At 45.2% G+C, this 16,530-nt stretch overlaps 1 protein-coding gene across 1 annotated transcript in view; it reads right to left on the reverse strand.

The window, feature by feature from the left end:
* The window catches only part of GAREM1 (GRB2 associated regulator of MAPK1 subtype 1), a 63,175-nt gene that overhangs the window by 3,031 nt on the left and 43,614 nt on the right, over nucleotides 1–16,530 (reverse strand). The window contains exon 4 of the mRNA XM_008051302.2: nucleotides 574–740. Within this exon, the coding sequence (XP_008049493.1) occupies nucleotides 574–740 (167 nt within the window). The remainder of the gene's footprint in view (nucleotides 1–573; nucleotides 741–16,530) is intronic.

The raw sequence follows: 16,530 nt of genomic DNA on the forward strand, positions 1-16,530 counted from the left end.
GCCCATGGGCAAACCATGGGCTGCCTCCAAGAGACTCCAGCTGGCAGCCCTCATTGGATTGCTCAGGATTCTCATGGCATCTTTCTTCCCAAGACATTGGTTCTTGCAACCTGGCTCAAAACCAACAGGGTTCTCCTGATGTTCTCCCAGCAAAATTATTACAAAAAAACAACAATAGGCAGGGTGCAGTAGCCCATGCCTGTAATCCCAGCAATTTGGGAGGCTGAGGTGAGAGGACTGCCTGAATCCAGAAGTTTGACACCAGGCTGGGCAACATGGCGAAACCCTGTTTCTACAATAAATAAAAACATTAGCCAGGTGGTAGCATGCGCCTTCAGTTCCAGCTACTTGGAAGGCTGAGGCAGAAGGATCACTTGAGCCTGGTGGGTCAAGGCTGTGGTGGCCATGATCGTGTCACTGCACTCCAGCCTGGGTGACTCAAAACAACAACAACAACCATCTCCTCTCCCACCACCCTGCCTGAGTTATGGCTGCCTGGACAATGTTCTCAAGAACCTGTGTGCTGGTGTACGAGAAGATAACATTTCAGCGGGCCCTGGCAAGCAGACTTACATGTTGTGCAGCCCTGAAGAATAGTAGGACAAGGTGGGGCTGGGAGAGCGAGTCTGCTGCCGCGCTGGCTTGGCTGTGCGAGGAGGGATGGAGGGGCTGGTAGACAGAGGCTTTGCGCTCCGGGGCGGAACAGGTGGGGCGTTCAGGAGCCGGCATTCTTCCCTGACCTGGCGCAGAAAAGAACACTCCAGGTTAGTGACAGACTGATGACACAGGGGGCCAGCTCTATCTTGCAGACTTGCTCAGGTCGCTATTGCTAAACGATTAACAGCAGGGGGATACGCATGGGAGAGAGGAGATTCCAGCAAACAAGAACGGTGGTAAACACACAGAGGCTGCCAGAGAGCAAATCAGACGCCTGTCGCATATGTGCTGGGACAGATTGATTTAGAAAGAAACGGCTGGGCAAGTGCCGGTTGCTGCTGAAATATAGCAAGTCAAGGAGAACACGGCAAGTTAAAGCATCTTTGGTTAGATCCAGTGAAGTGTAAGGATGGGTACAAAAGACGGATTAAGAGGACAGGGCCAGGTATGGTGGCTCATGCCTATAATCTCAGCACTTTGGGAGGCTGAGGTGAGAGGACTGCCTGAGCCCATGAGTTCGAGACCAGTCTGGGCAATTTGGTGAGCTCTTATCTCTACAATAAATAAAAAAATTAGCTGGGCATGGTGGTGCGTGCCTGTAGCTCCAGCTATTTGGAAGGCTGAGGGTGGAAGGATCGCCTGAGCCCAGTAGGTTGAGGCTGTGGTGGTCGTGAGCATGCCACTGCACATCAGCCTGGATGACAGAGTGAGACTCAATTCAAAGAAAAAAAAAGAAAGTAAGAAAAAAAAGAAAAGAAGGACATAAAGCATTCTCGATCTTGAAAGGATTTAACTCTCCTATTGGGTTGCGTTTTTCACTCTTCAGACTGAATTCAATTTTATCGAAACCTTGGAGAACAACAGATCTTCTGGGTTAAAGTTCCTTCTGAGGCTGTAAATGGCATGTAGATCCCATGGAGATCTTGCTAAAATGCAGATTCTGGCTCAGCAGAACTAGGGTGGGGCCTAAGAGTCTATATTTTTTTCTTTCTTTTTTAAATGTTTATTTATATTTTTTGAGACAGGGTCTCACTCTGTCGCCCAGGCTGGAGTGCAGTGGCACCATCCTGGCTCACCTCAGCCTCAACCTCCTGGGCTCAGGTGATCCTCCTGCCTCAGCCTCTTGAATAGATGGGACTCCGGGCATTCGCCACTACATCTGACTATTTTTAAATTTTTTGTGGAGGTGAGGTCTTGCTATTTTACCCAGGCATGTCTCAAACTCCCGGGGCTCAAGCAATCCTTTTGCCTCGCCTTCCCAAAGTGCTGGGACTACACTTTGAGCAATAAGGTTGTGGAAGAGTAATGAGGTAGCTCTCCAAACCCCTGAACGAGCACTTATTACAAGAGCCGCGTCCAGCTCTTTTGCCCTCCCTCCATCCTCATGTTGGAGAGGATCAAGGTGACCAGGGCTCCTCTGAGTCTGCCTGCTAGGACCCTGGGTTGCTTTCCATTCCCCACAGGCATTTCAGAACACAAATCTTATTAATGAAGAGGGCACATTTATGCACTTCTCTGTGTCGGGCAGCAGGGGGCGGTTTATACCAGGTTCTGCTAGTCTACCCTAACCGACAGAGGTAAAAATAGAGCCAATTCTGACTCGATTGAAAATGCTGTGCTTTGAAACTCCCTATTGGTCTGCCTTTAGACCATCTCCCTCACCCCTCCTCACCCCCTAATTTTTTCACCTTCATCTCCCTTCTGGCCAGGCAGCTCTGGGATAATCAAGACCATGAGACAGCAAGTTCCCATTCGCTTTGGCACTGAGTTTGCTTCACATGAAATGAAGCGGGTCCGTGTTATTACACTATATCTTCTACAACCTACAATGCCTGCACACCAGCCCACAAACTCACATCCTGGCCTGACTTGCTTGCCAAAGAAAACCCCCTTTCTTGGAAATGTCTGTGGTCATGGGAGGGCCTCCAGCAAACCTCAATTTGAAGTGAAATGGGGCTGGGTGTGTGGCTCACACCTGTAATTCCAGCACTTTGGGAAGCTGAGGTAGGAGAATCGCTTGAGGCCAGGAGTTTCAGACCAGTCTGGGCAACACAGCGAGATCCCCATCTCTCTCTCTATACGTATATAGAGGGAGAGAGAAGCGATTTAAAAAGTCTCATCTGCTGCATTTCTTCCTAGGGCCAGGAATCACTGCTTCCACCAGTGGGACCCACAGGCCTGGTTATGGAAGCCCATTAGACTGGTGAAAGGTAAGATTTTCATCTGGAAGAGTTCTTTAGGCTAAAACAAAATATGGGAGTAGCACATTTCTTCCCCAACTGATGTAGGCGTTCCCCTGTGAGCTTCAGAAGAGTGGTGGGTGACTGTAGAGAAGAAACCCAGAGATTTGGATAATGACCAGAAAGGACTGTTCACTGGGCCCAAGGAAAAGCCTTTGTACCAATTTTGGGTCATCTTTTCTTAAGAAGCTGAGGATTAGGCTGGGTGTGGTGGCTCATGCTTGTAATCCCAGCACATTGGGAGGTAGAGGTGGAACAATCGCTTAAGCCCAGGAGTTCAAGACCAGGTGGTGTGTGCCTGTAGTACCAGCTACTCGAGAGGCTGAGGCAGGAGGATCGCTTGAGCCCAGGAGGTCAAAGCCAAGGAGGTCAAGGTTGCAGTGAGCCATGATCGTGCCACTGCATTCCAGTCTGGGCAACTGAGTGAGACTCCAACTAAAAAAACAAAAGAAGCTCGAGTACCCACAGGATACCAAGGTTCTGGCTGGGTCACCCCACTCCCTGGCCTTGGTCCATCTTCCTTCTGTTTTGTTACTGAACTGAACAGGCGTCAACTGTGTTTCTTTTCTTTTCCAGGAATTATCTATGGAGTTTAGGGTGGGTGGGTGTCACTTTATTATAGATGCGCTTGGTTCCATTTAGACTTGTAGTAATTGGAATCATGGAGACTATGAGAAAATTAGAAGTCTATCAGTTAACTTTAAAATTTTAAAATAAATAGTCACTTCTCAATATTGGGTTAAAGTGGAGCATGAGGAAAACATGGTTAATGCTGGATTCAATTTAGTATTTTCTAAACTTTGGAATTAGTCATTAAATATGACATTTCATTAGGGACTGCTTACCTGAGATGTCAATTACAATATGCTCAGATGCCAATTACAGTCTACATTTTAATTTAAAATAGTCGGCTGACCTTGGTCTTGGAACTTGGAAGAGCAGTGCTTGCTTGCAGGTGACTCTGACCTCAGGGGAGTCTTCTTTTCCTGTTCCCATGACCAACCCCAGGCAGTCAAGGTCACCTAGAGCTGGTGCTGCCACCCCCTTCACGCCTGGGTACTCCTGAAGAGCTTGCCAGAAGGTTTTCCACAATGGCCGGGGGAGGGGAACAGCGAAAAGAAGATTTTGTGGGCTAAAGGGCCTGGTAGGAGGTCAGCAGGGGGCTAAGTGGGAGGGCTGATAGCCAGCCCTCAACACAGAATTTGAGACAAGGAAGGTTTTGGGGGTGGTTACGTGGCATCTGAAAGGATTTTAAAAACTGTGTGTGTGTGTGTGTGTGGGGTGTGTGTGTGAGAGAGAGAGAGAGAGAGAGAGAGAGAGAGACAGAGACAGAGAGGAAGGGAGGGAGGAGGCGGAGGAGGGGGAGAGAGAGGGACAGGAGGACGGGATATTGTCAGTGAAGAGAAAAATATGAGGCCAGAGAAAGATTTTCTTCTGTTGTGATAAGAGGGCATTCTGGGTGTAATTATATGAGTTCAAAGTGAGGAAATAGTTACTTGAAACCCACTTTGGAGAAAAGGTGTTTTTTTTTTTAAGATGACTTTAAAGGGGCCCTGTTCATGACAAGCATTTCAAGTGTCATTTCCTCTAGCTACAAAATCAGGGGCCTGTGCTACCCCAGGCAGGTGAGGGCAACCCCCAGCAGGTGGGTATGCCTGGTGACTTGCAAACACATCCCCACGTGGTTCTGTCACTTTCAATTTGTTGCTGCACATGTGGCTGCCCCCACGAGGTCCCTCTTCACTGCATTTTAGGGGAAGGATTCCATGGTATAAGGATCTAATAGATGACAGTGTGCCTTGTGGACTGAAGCCCTTCTGTTTATTTCTAGTGTGGCATTCAAGACTGACCTTCACCGGGCAACACCAACAGGGACAGAGACATTACAAACAGTGCGGGTTGACTATACCACTTCACTTCCTGCATCTCACACACCCTCCAAAACAGCAACCATTCTTTATTCTTTGCTTCTTGATTTGATTCAACATGGGGCAGTTATATTCAGGAGGAAGCTCGCTGTGCTTTAGATGAATTTTATCTGACAATAAAAGGCAAGGTATAAGCCTGAGTAGCCAATCAGGCCACTTTGGTATTTCCTCGTATTTAATTTCAAGTGCCACATTTTCAGCAGAGTCCTTCTAAAAGCCCCAGATGAGGCTGTCCTCATGTTACCTGCCATCTCCAGTGGTCCCCTCTGATCCTGCCACCCAAGACCTCGGCAGTTGGACTCCAGCCCCGCTTTTTAGCAATTTCTCCTCCTGTTCCCCTATATGGACACGCAGGTCCATCCACAGTGGTGGATTCAGTGTCCTCTCAGGACACCCCGTGCTTTCCTGCCTCCTCTTCTGCTTAGATTTTACTGTCCACCCACCTGAAGGTCAGGTCCTACTGCCCAGCCCCAAGAGTTACATTTACTTCCGCTCTGTGTATGTTAGTTAGCCTAAGAGTTAAAATGCAGGCACTGTCATCATTGTTATTACTTCCCTTGGGATGGTAGACCTTGGGGATTTGTCACCCCTGGCACAAGCATGTCACATGGATTGTCAGATAGAGGTTAACAGACGTCACAAAAAATACAACAAACAAGGGCACTTTTAAACATACACCATAGAATGCCTTTTATATTTTTATGTGGAAATTGTTGTTGACAAGTCATTTGGGCTGGATGTTAGTTTTTTGGTGACACCCGCATTAGTGTCCATCTAGAAAAAGAAAGGCACCAGCAGACCTGGCACTCATGACCACCACCAACTCCGTCACTACTGCCACACTTTGACACAGTATCAGAGTGACAAGGACAATGACAGTATTCTTGAACTAGGAAATGCTGTGGCTTTAATCTAGCATCCCCCAGAGTAATTACTATTCTAAAATGATGGTCCAAAAGATGATATTGTGCCTCGGGGACTATTTATCTATTTATTTCCAGCGCAGCATTTAAGACTGACCTTCACCGGGCAACACAAGTGGGAGAGGCACGTATATTATCAGGAATGAACCTCCAACCCTGGGGCTTGGTGAAGAGCTGGCATCTTGTTTAGAGGTAGGTGTTACCATCTACCACAGATTACGAGTGACCTTTGTCTCTCTGGGGGTGATATCTGGTTACGGCAGCTTGGGTGTTTCCGAGAAGCTCCTGGCACCAAAGTCCTGTTGATGACGGTGGATGAGCACAGCACAGACTCAGGTGGTGGCGCGGGGCGCCAACTCCCATTCATACCCAAGGCTTTGCTTTCTGAGTGCTGCCGGGGCCCAAAAGCTTCTCTTTCCTGCTGTTCCATGTCTACCATGATTCTACCTGCCTTGCTCCTTCCCAGTAAGTCTTTTTCTTTTCTAAACTGTTCAGTGATTTCATTCTGGTCAAATATAAGGCACCACTACCCTGGTATTAATACAGCGCTCCTTGGCATTCATATAGCAGATAGTGAACCCAGAGCCAAACAGAAAGCTGATTTGTGGAAAGGTAGAAATGGAGAGTTCTGTTCTTTCTCGAACTGTCACTTCTCTTTGGCCTATGAGGCATATTCCTAGGGAGACATATTCCTAGAGAGGCATATTCAGGCAACATAATTTAATAGTGGGGGGTCTGAAGCAAGCAGTAAAAGGTGTCTGTCCCAGGGCTGACAGCCAGATCATAGGCACCTACTTCCATTGTGCCCAAGAGTCTGAAGAATATGGCCACCACTTTCTCTTTTCCTACCGTGAATTCCACTTTGTTATCTATTTGTTCAAATATATGTTGAGTGCCTATCATATGCGCATTGAGCTAGTGTTTTCTTTCTTTTTTTTGAGTCAGGGTCTCACTGTCACCCAGGATGGAATGCAGTGGCACAATCAGGGCTCCCCTGTAGTTTCAAATGCCTGGGCTCAAGTGATCCTCCTGCCTCAGTCTCCTGACTAGTCGGGACCACAAGCATGTGTCACCATGCTGACCAATTTTTCTATTTTTTCTTTTTTTTTGGTACAGGCAAGGTCTCACTATGTTGCCCAGGCTGGTCTTGAACTCCTGGACTCCGGCAATCCTCCCATCTCAGCCTCCCTAAGTGCTGGGATTACAGGCGTGAGCTACCACACCCGGCCTCAGCCAGTGTTGAGTATACAACAATGAGTAACCCATGGAGTTGGTTGTGAGGGAAGGAGTCAAACACATAATTAAGATACAAACTGGAAAGTGTAATGATGATAAAAGTATGTGTAAGGGTTTGTGGGTGCATCATGAATGTACTCAAGGTAGCAGGAGAAGAACAGATTCATGGGTAATTTTACTGAGAAAGTCTTGGGAAAGAATTAGGAGTGTACCGGAGTGTACCAGAGTGACACTCTGTTCTGGGGGTTTGCATGACAAAACAAACACTGGTGCCATTCATCAGACAGACATTTAGAAGAACAGGACTTGGGAGAAACCAAGGCAGTTTTTTTTTTCTTTTTTCAGTTGGAGTCTCACTTTGTCACCCAGGCTGAAGTGTAGTGGCATGCTCACTGCCACCCCAGTGTCAATCTACTGGGCTCTGACGATCCTTCTGCTTCAGCCTTTCAAGCAGCCGGAACTACAGGTGTGTGCTACCATGCCTGGCTAATTTTTGATTTATTGTAGAGATGAGGTCTCACCAAGTTGCCTGGGCTGGTCTCGAACCTGCGGGCTCAGGCAATCCACTTGCCTCAGCCTCCCAAAGTGCTGGGATTACAGGCTGAGCCACCGAACCCGGCTGGCATTCAGTTTTGAAAATATCAACTTCAAGCTCAATGTTCTTCTGATCAAATCTGACGTTACGGCGGCACTGAGATCCCGGATGAGAAGTGAAGGTCGGACCAACAAGGGACTGGCAGAAGGGGAGAAAAAGGAGGAGACAAACACCTCACTTCTCATAGAACAGAACCACGCCTGATGATGTCTAGGAAGCCAAGGGAGGGAGGCCTGTAGGGGAACAGCAGTGTAAAGATGGAGAGATGCCAGGAAGTCAGGAAGGAGGCTGAGTCCCTTGTGAGATGGCCAGCAGGTCACGGAGTCAGACTCCAGAGAGAGTCAATGCTAGAAAGGAGACAGGAGGAATGCAGGTGAGGGCGGACAGCTCTTCTCCAGAACTCTGGCTGGAAGGGAAGGGGCGAGGCCGTTGTTAGGAAAGGACACTGGATAGAAGGAGGCATGCTTAGTTTAAATATTTTCTTAAGCTTGGAAGATGCCTGAGACATGTGCATGGGTTCTACATGCATGCCCAAAGCCTGGAGGTTGAGTGCACATTGATTCTGGGAGCCTGTGTTCTTCCTTCATATAAGAAAATAGAGGGGGGAACACATTTCCCATCATTGTTCTCTGTCTTTGTCATGGTGTTGCTGGCCAAAAAAAGCTAGAAAAATAATTAAAGGTAGCAAATCATCTGAAGCAGAGATGAAACACAACTAATAGCACAAATGTTTAGGAAAGCTCTGTGCCTCTAAGTGAGGGGGTCAACAGAGTCAAACCAACTCCAATCTTTGGTCCAAATCAAATGAATCCCAGATTGGGACTGCTTTCTCGACTTTCAGAATATTGTCCAGAAAGCTTAATTTGATCTCCTGACTTTTACGTAAGTATTTAACTTTCCTTTCCTCTCTCCACTCCCTATTGCTCTAACTCTTGTTTAATTGGGACACAAGTGAACACAGGGTAAAAGGCCACTAATTTGTGAAAAATGGAAAACAAGGTCTCCTCTCTAAATAGCTACATGCTAAAAATCATGTGTGGGAATTTGTTAACAGTACAAAGCTCATCACTGCATGGTGAGAAAACAGGGTTACATGTAGCTGTTTGGAGACAAAAATCAAAACACTACATACCACTGGAGTACTTTCTACATATTACCTATGAACTAATTTCTTTTTCTTGTGACGTATCTTTCTCCGACACCACTTCCTAGGAATTAAAAGAATACAAGAAATAAAAGACACATCAAATGTATATGAAACAGCATAGTGTTAGAACAGGGCTTTTTGGTATGACATTTCCTGGAAGGCCTTTGTTTCTTGGAACTCCTGACTCCACTTCTATGGAAGAAATGTCACTGTCATACCCCTGAGCTAACAGCACCAAAGAGACAGTGTAAGAAAGGTAAACAAGGCACGTATCTATGACACATTCTTTGCTTAACAGTCTTCAGATGTCCTTTTGGAAAAAAAAACAAAAAACTTCAGAACAGTGGTTGCTCAACTCTTATACACAACACAAAGGATCTGCGGACAACTGCCGAGGGGTCACAAACAACCTCAGTCTAAAGTCTACTGTCACATGGGGGGGACAAAAAGGCAGGGAGGAGTGTACCTCCTGTCTTAATGATCACATCACTTGGAACCGTGGGCGATCACTAAAGAGGTTCTGGAATACTTGGGAGGGGTAAAGATCGTTTTGTTTCCATATTGATGATTCAAAAAATACAGACACTATAGGTGAAACTGATCTAAAACTAGTCACCTTTTTGTGAGTTTTCTTCTTCAAATTCGGGATAATGCCAGCCATCCAAAGAAAGGAGTTTTGTAACCATGCTTCCTTGAACTTTGTAACTTTGCCTCTGCTGCATGCCCTCTGCCCTGTATTGTACATTTCTTCCCACACTCCCTCTCCCAGATAACAAAATCATTACAGCCTTAAGAAACCTTATTTATAAAGAGGCTTTTATACAAAGAGTTCATAACCCTGTCACATAACCATCAGTGGATATTTTCAGCCAAACAGAAATTAAACTTTTATAATGACGAAGTCCCATCAATGAACCTCTATTTGATTAATTACACAAGGACAAGTGTGATTTACAGTGAAAATCCTGATTCTCTGATGCACGAGTTCCTTTCTTCCATCTTTATCCACTGATGATAAGGACCTAAGACAGACCTTTCTCAGAAATGGCCTCCAATATTCCAGCCTCAGGCAAGGGAGGCATGGGGCCACTTACTTGGTGGCAGGAGGGGCAAGTGGTTCTGAAAAGAAGTACTTGTTTAAAACCTAGGGTGCTTCCATGGACTCAGAAGAAAGTATATGCCACTGGGGCATAGAATAAAGACCTTTCCTGAGCAAGGAGTAAAAAACATGATGGATATACTTGAATAGTACATAACCTTCCTATTCATGTGGTTTCATATAAATGGTACCCAAGAGTGCAGATGTGAAACTTATCTACTACAATATTATAATTATCTTTCTTAACATTCTAATCATTGACACAGAAAAAGGAAAAAAATTTTTTCAATGGACACAGAAAAAGGAAAAAAATTTATTTTGGCCTAGAAGCTTTCATATAAAAACAACTTAACATGAAACGGAAGGCAATTAGTTTAAAATTACCAAAACACAATAATAATTTAGTCCCATTTCAATTAACAAATGTGAACATAGGTATGGCTTGCTTACAGAGTACTCCTCAGAAGTTGTAATTAAAATTAATTAAATGTCAAATGCCCTAGGAGGCCTCGTTAATTAGTGGTATCCAGAGTGGATCCTTTTGTTAGAGCAGTTATTTTATTTTTTTCAGGTATCAACTCTTTTTATAAAGCTAGATCATTGAAATTAAAAATGGAAAAAGAAAGATCAACTATACATTACATAGAATTGAAAAACATATCCATGTATATTATAAAACAGTGGAATATAAGAGTAGATGTTACAAAACAATGGTGGTTGACAGTTTTCTTTCCGTACTTAAAAATGTTGGAGCAATTATTTTTAAAAGTAAATAGTCACTTCCAGATTAATCTTTTTAGTGCCTAAACTTAAATATTAATACATTAGTTTCACTTAAGAAAATCTATCCTTTAATGCCTCTTCTTTTTTTTTTTTGAGTTGGAGTCTCACTCTGTCGCCCAGACTGGAGTGCGGTGGCCGCTCCCGGCCACCACAGCCTCGACCTGCTGGGCTCTGGCGATCCTTCTGCCTCAGCCTTCTGAGTAGCCGGAATTACAGGTGCGTGCTACCACGCCCAGCTAATTTTTTGATTTATTATAGAGATGAGGTCTCGCCTGCCTAGGCGGGTCTCGAACCCGCAGGCTCAGGCAATCCACTCGCCTCAGCCTCCCAAAGGCGCGGGATTACAGGCTGAGCCACCGAGTCCGGCTTAATGCCTCTTCTAACGTTAATATTTGATAGGGGAAAAAAGCCCAATGAAAAAAAATAAAATGAAAATTCAGAGTAGAGTCAATTCTCATAGTCTTATCCCTCAACCTTACAAACAAACACGTTTTAATCATGCTTTCCTTACTGAGGTAATTGTGTGGGATCCCAGATTCTGTAGGGTGGGCACATCTAGAGTTATGCGAACCCGCAGCACCATGACCTAGCCTGGCCACATCTGGGGATTGGAGGTTGTTATCCACAACAGCTTCTCACCTCTAATATTTCTGCACAGGTTTGCCTGGGAACACCAGTGTCTTGACACTTGTTCTCAGCCCTGGTGCCTTGTGTGGCTTTTCACAGGTGCTCTGTGGCTCTTCAAAACTCCTAACTCCCCCACTAAAGGATTATGCCACTGGGTTCCACAGGATGCCAAGCATCCCTGGAAATCTTTTTTGGCTTAAGAGTAAGTTTATGATCTCTAAATGGATCAAAAATTGAACGTAAAACCTCAAACTATAAGAATCTTAGAAAACACAGGCGACACCCTGATGGAAATTGGAACTGGCAACAAATTCCTATTCAGAACCCTAAATGCCCATACTTTAAGAAATAAGATAGACAAGTGGGACCTCATCAAACTAACGAGCGTCTGCAAAGAAAAGAAGCCATCAAGAGAGCAGGGAGACAGCCCACAGAATGGGAAAAAATATTTGCCAACTGTATATCTGACAAAGACCTAACATCTAGGATCTATAAGGAACTCAAATGCACCAAAAGGAAAAAAACAAACAGCCCTTTTAAATAGTGGGCAAAAGATGAATAGACATTTCTCAAAAGAAGATATACGGGCAGCCAACAGACACATCAAAAAGTGCTCAGCCTCACTAATCATCAGAGAAATGCAAATCAAAACCACACTGAGATACCACCTAACCCCAGTAAGAATGGCCATCATTAATAAAACAAACAACAACAGATGCTGGTGAGGATGTGGAGAAAAGGGAATGCTTCTACACTGCTGGTGGGAATGCAAGCTAGTGCAACCTCTTTGGAGGACATTTTTGAAAGAACTAGAAATTGACCTTCCATGTGACTCAGCAATTCCCCTATTGAGTTCCCTGGAGGAACTCAAATCATTCTACAAAAAAGATACCTGCACATGTATGTTTGTTGCAGCTCTATTTACAACAGCAAAAACACAGAACCAACCATCAAAGCTGAACTGGATTAAAAAAATGTGGTGCATATACCCAATGGAATATTATGCAGCCATAAAGAAGGACAGACATGTGAACTTCGCAGCAACTTTGGATTTAGAGTTGATCATATGCAGTGATCTATCACAGAAACAAAGAACAGAGTATCATATGTTTTCACTCATAAGCAGACCTTGAACAATTATAATACTATAAGAAAGGGATTGGCAGTAGGAAACTGTCAGGGGAGGAGGGGTGGGATTGGCATTTGAGGGAAATTGCTAGGGGAGGGAGGGGCATACCTCATCAACAAGGGTACCTGCATAACCGATGTTTGTATACCTAACCGTGAATTGTACCCCACATCTTTATAATTAAAAAAAAAAAAGATTAGGTTTATGATGATTCCACAGCTAGGTAGCTATAACCCAACACCTACCTTACCAAGTAGACATTTTCAAAGTCAGATTAAAAGAATATTTTATTATTTTTAAAACCAACTGTGTTTTTGTAATATCTTAGAGACTGGCAAAATGAACTGCCATACACACTTTCTGGAATGGGAGGCCAACTGGCCTCCATCTGAGGACCACAGAGGCTGACTTTGCCCATCTGTCTGTGGAGATGGATACACCCACAATCCATCTACCTCCTGACTCTTTGGAGGGGCTTCATGCACCTGAAAGGGTGACTTTCTCTCCCATCCTTTAGTCAAGGAAGGACAAAGAAAAAAAACCCCTCAAAACAGCCACTTTCTATCTGACCCTAAATTGGAATCAATCCTATATTAAATTATTGCTATTTATTTTGAGAGTTTACCAAGTGCCAGGGAGAAGTACCAAGTCCTCTGTATAGTACCATAATGCACAGAAGACACAATCATCCCCAGAGCAACTGACTCAGGAGGTTAAATACTTTGTCCAGGGCCACTGCCTTGCTAGACTCTGGTGTGGCCATGTGCTCTTTGAGCTATGGCTGTTGCCATGCTTCCTGGCTTTGGCCCCCTCCCCCACCTTGGGGAGGTGAATCTTCTCTCTCCCTTCTCTTTCTCTTTCTAATTTACTTTTAAATAAACTTTTCTCTTTCTTAAAAAAAAAAAAAAACAACTTTGTCCAAGGTATGAAGCTACTAAGTGGTGGTATAAGGATTTGAACCCATGTGCGAGTGCTCTAAGACGCTGTACTACACACCCCTAATGATCTATCACATAGTATGGCAGATCACACCGCTCCTGAATTCCACCGAGAGGGGAAATGAAAACCCCGAGATGACTGGGATCTGCTTCCACTTTCTTATCAATCGTTTGGCCTGTCCGAGGAAGACTGAGACAATCCAATTGATTCCTCTATAGTTAAATCGATTTTTTCAAGTACCAACTGGACTAAGCCCCATCAATCTGCCATTATGCTTTTGGAACGGGAGGCCAACTGGCCTCCATCTGAGGACCCCAGAGGCTGACTCTGGCCATCTGTCTCTGGAGGTGGATATGCCTTCTAAGTTTTATTTTCTCAAACGCCATCAACACAGTGTGCTTCGGTAAAGAAGCCTTTCCAGCCTCCGAGCGATGGACATGCACATCCCACTACTCCATCTTAAAGGTCAACCCCTGCCTCACTTCCCAGAAGCTGTGGGGCATCCCTGTCTATCGCAAAGGTTAATGCGTTAGTCAGGATTGCAGCGACACTTGGTTGAAACCAGAGGTTCACCGAAAAGCTCCTCCTGCGATTTCCCTTTCGCCTGGCTCAGGAACTGTTATGACGTCAACAACCAAGAGTGAAGGTGTTTTTTTAGTTACTGAAGACAGAAGGGAGACACTGACCACTGGGTTCTGGGGTCTCCAGATAGGACCCTGCCATCCAAGTGGTTTTAGAAAAGCTGTGACCCTGTAGTTTTGATAAACCATTTGCAATTCACTGCTTAGCCCAGAGCATCTGGGAGTCAGACGTTCTATTTATAGAATTTTGTGCAATATGAAGTCTTCCCAGCATTGCTCTTCAAAATGGCATTTTCTAAAGAGGGGAGAAAAGAAGACAGCTCTTGAAGACTGCCACTTGTAGAGTGCATCTGGGGAAATACTTAGACACACAAGCCAATACCCAGAAAATTACGATGGACAAACGGAGGCCTATAATGTCACGAAATAGAGAGCCTGTTAGAACACACGTATGGATCAATAAGGATAATCCACTTAAAAGAGACGTTCAGGTCAGTCTGATCTGGGGGCACCTTGCAACATTTTTTAAGTGAAAATGCCACACGGCATCTGCCTCCGTTGGGCTCAGTCCCAGCAGTCCCAGAGGGTGCAGGAGGCTGCATCCGGCTCAGATCTTCGACAGGAGCTGTTTACTTTTCCCTGGGACATTCCTGTGAGGAAGGGAATACGTAGGGAATCAAGTCCAACGCATCCGAACAGGGCTGAGTTGCTGATTCTGCCTCTGAGGATTTTCTGTTTGGCCCCACAACCCGGTTTCCCTTTTTAAAGATACAGGTAGGAAAGGGTTGACAAGCAGTGCCCAGATGATGCCAGGGCTATGGGAAACATAGCGTGGATGCAGCACCACGTGGGAAACGTGGTATGCATTACATGCAAAAGGGAAGATTTACTGTTACGTTCACACAAAGAAACAAAGACTGTCTAAAATCTACTGGGAAGAGAGTACAAATATATATATGTCACAACTAAGGACCCTGGAGCTGAAAGTGAGGAACACAGCACTTACCAGAAAGCAAACAGGCTGACAGGCACCGCAATGCAGCCATGGTACCTCCAGAGGGTAATATGGGCAGGTCTGTGGCTAAACAGAACCCTCTCAACTGCCAGCTTTGCTTCCCTTAACTTAAAAAGACACCCCCTGGGCAAGGTGGTTCACGCCTGTAATCCCAGCACTTTGGAAGGCTGAGCTGGGAGGATGGCTTGAGCCCAAGAATTCGAGACCAGTTTGGGCGACACCTATAGTCCCAGCTACTGGGGAGGCCGAAGTAGGAGGATCATTTGAGCCTAAGAGGTCGAGATTGCAGTAAGCCATGACTGTGTCACTGCACTCCTGCCTGGGCAACAGGCACCTTCTATTCCCAAGGACCTGGTGGGAGTCTCACATTTTCAGAGAATGTCCGGTTGGTCTCTCTTGAATGCTCACCAGCATCTTTAATCATCTAGTGGGATACCTGCTGACACACAGCCCATCTCTCCCCCAGGATGCCCTCCACTGGAGCCATCCAAGGAAGAACTTTTATTTAATCCTGTGGGAGCACTTGAATGTATGCCCCATTAAAGTTCCCTCTTGAAAATTACAAGCTGAAGCCACATCTAACAATCATGACGTTCTCTGGATCCCACGCACATCCTAAAAACGGAAAATTCACTTCATGGTCACAGAACCCATAAATAATATGACTTCATTTGAAATGCCTATTTTTTAAAAAGTAAATTAAATGATTTCAGGTGTTTACAAAAAAACTGTATGTTTATAGCATTCTATAAACACTGGACATACTCTGAAAAGATCCTCTTACGTCGTAAGAAATTACAGCTTAGGCTGGATGCCAAAATCGTTTCTTCTGTGAGATTTGCTTTTAGTTTCAAATTTAACTCTTGCATTTTTTTTAGTGCCAAGGTCAAGATCGGACCTCTTAATATTTACGTTCTTACTCATCTTTCATTAGCCACAGAAAAAACAAGTGATGCTAGGTTTCCTACTGCTAGACTTGGCTACGTAAATCACACTGGGTGTGACCACCTTGGATGAGTCTATTAGTCAGTCAACAAACATGAGTCCCCACTATAGGCCAGGCAGGATCCAAGTTTAACAGGAAACGTTCATGTGGTCATGTTCCTATTGAAGATCAGAGCCCTAGCCTTCAAGTAACATAAAATATATAGCTGAGTTAAGACATCTCTGAAGTGCCAGGAGTACTTGCTTAGAGGCATGCCCCCTTACATTTTACCTCGGTTTTGGGGAACACCCTTAGGGAATCTCTGACACGAACGTAAGGACCAAGGACCCCAACTCCAGCCTGACTTCCCCAAATATTCCACTGAGTACAAGGATCTCTGGGCTTGGGCCTTATGGTCCCTGGAAGGTCCTGTAAGACGGAGAGGGCAAGTCCAGATCTGCAGCTTCTAGGGAGTTCTTATGTCCTGGAGCTAAGGGTCAGAGGTGGATCCTCTCTTGGGAAAGCTTTATGGCAACTGAGGGCTCTTCACAGACCACTAGGCCTGGCCCTGGCATAGACTTCCACCCTGCACTGTGGCTACCCACATCCCGGCTCCAGTGCTCCAAGCAACACAGCCCTTCCCGCACCCCACCCAGCCTCATCCAACAGCATGACGGGGCTCCTTGGTCCCCCTCACGTGTGCTTC

Source organism: Carlito syrichta, unplaced genomic scaffold (assembly GCF_000164805.1).
Source record: "Carlito syrichta isolate Samal-C Ts95f unplaced genomic scaffold, Tarsius_syrichta-2.0.1 Scaffold169463, whole genome shotgun sequence".
Classification (NCBI taxonomy): Eukaryota; Metazoa; Chordata; class Mammalia; order Primates; family Tarsiidae; genus Carlito; species Carlito syrichta.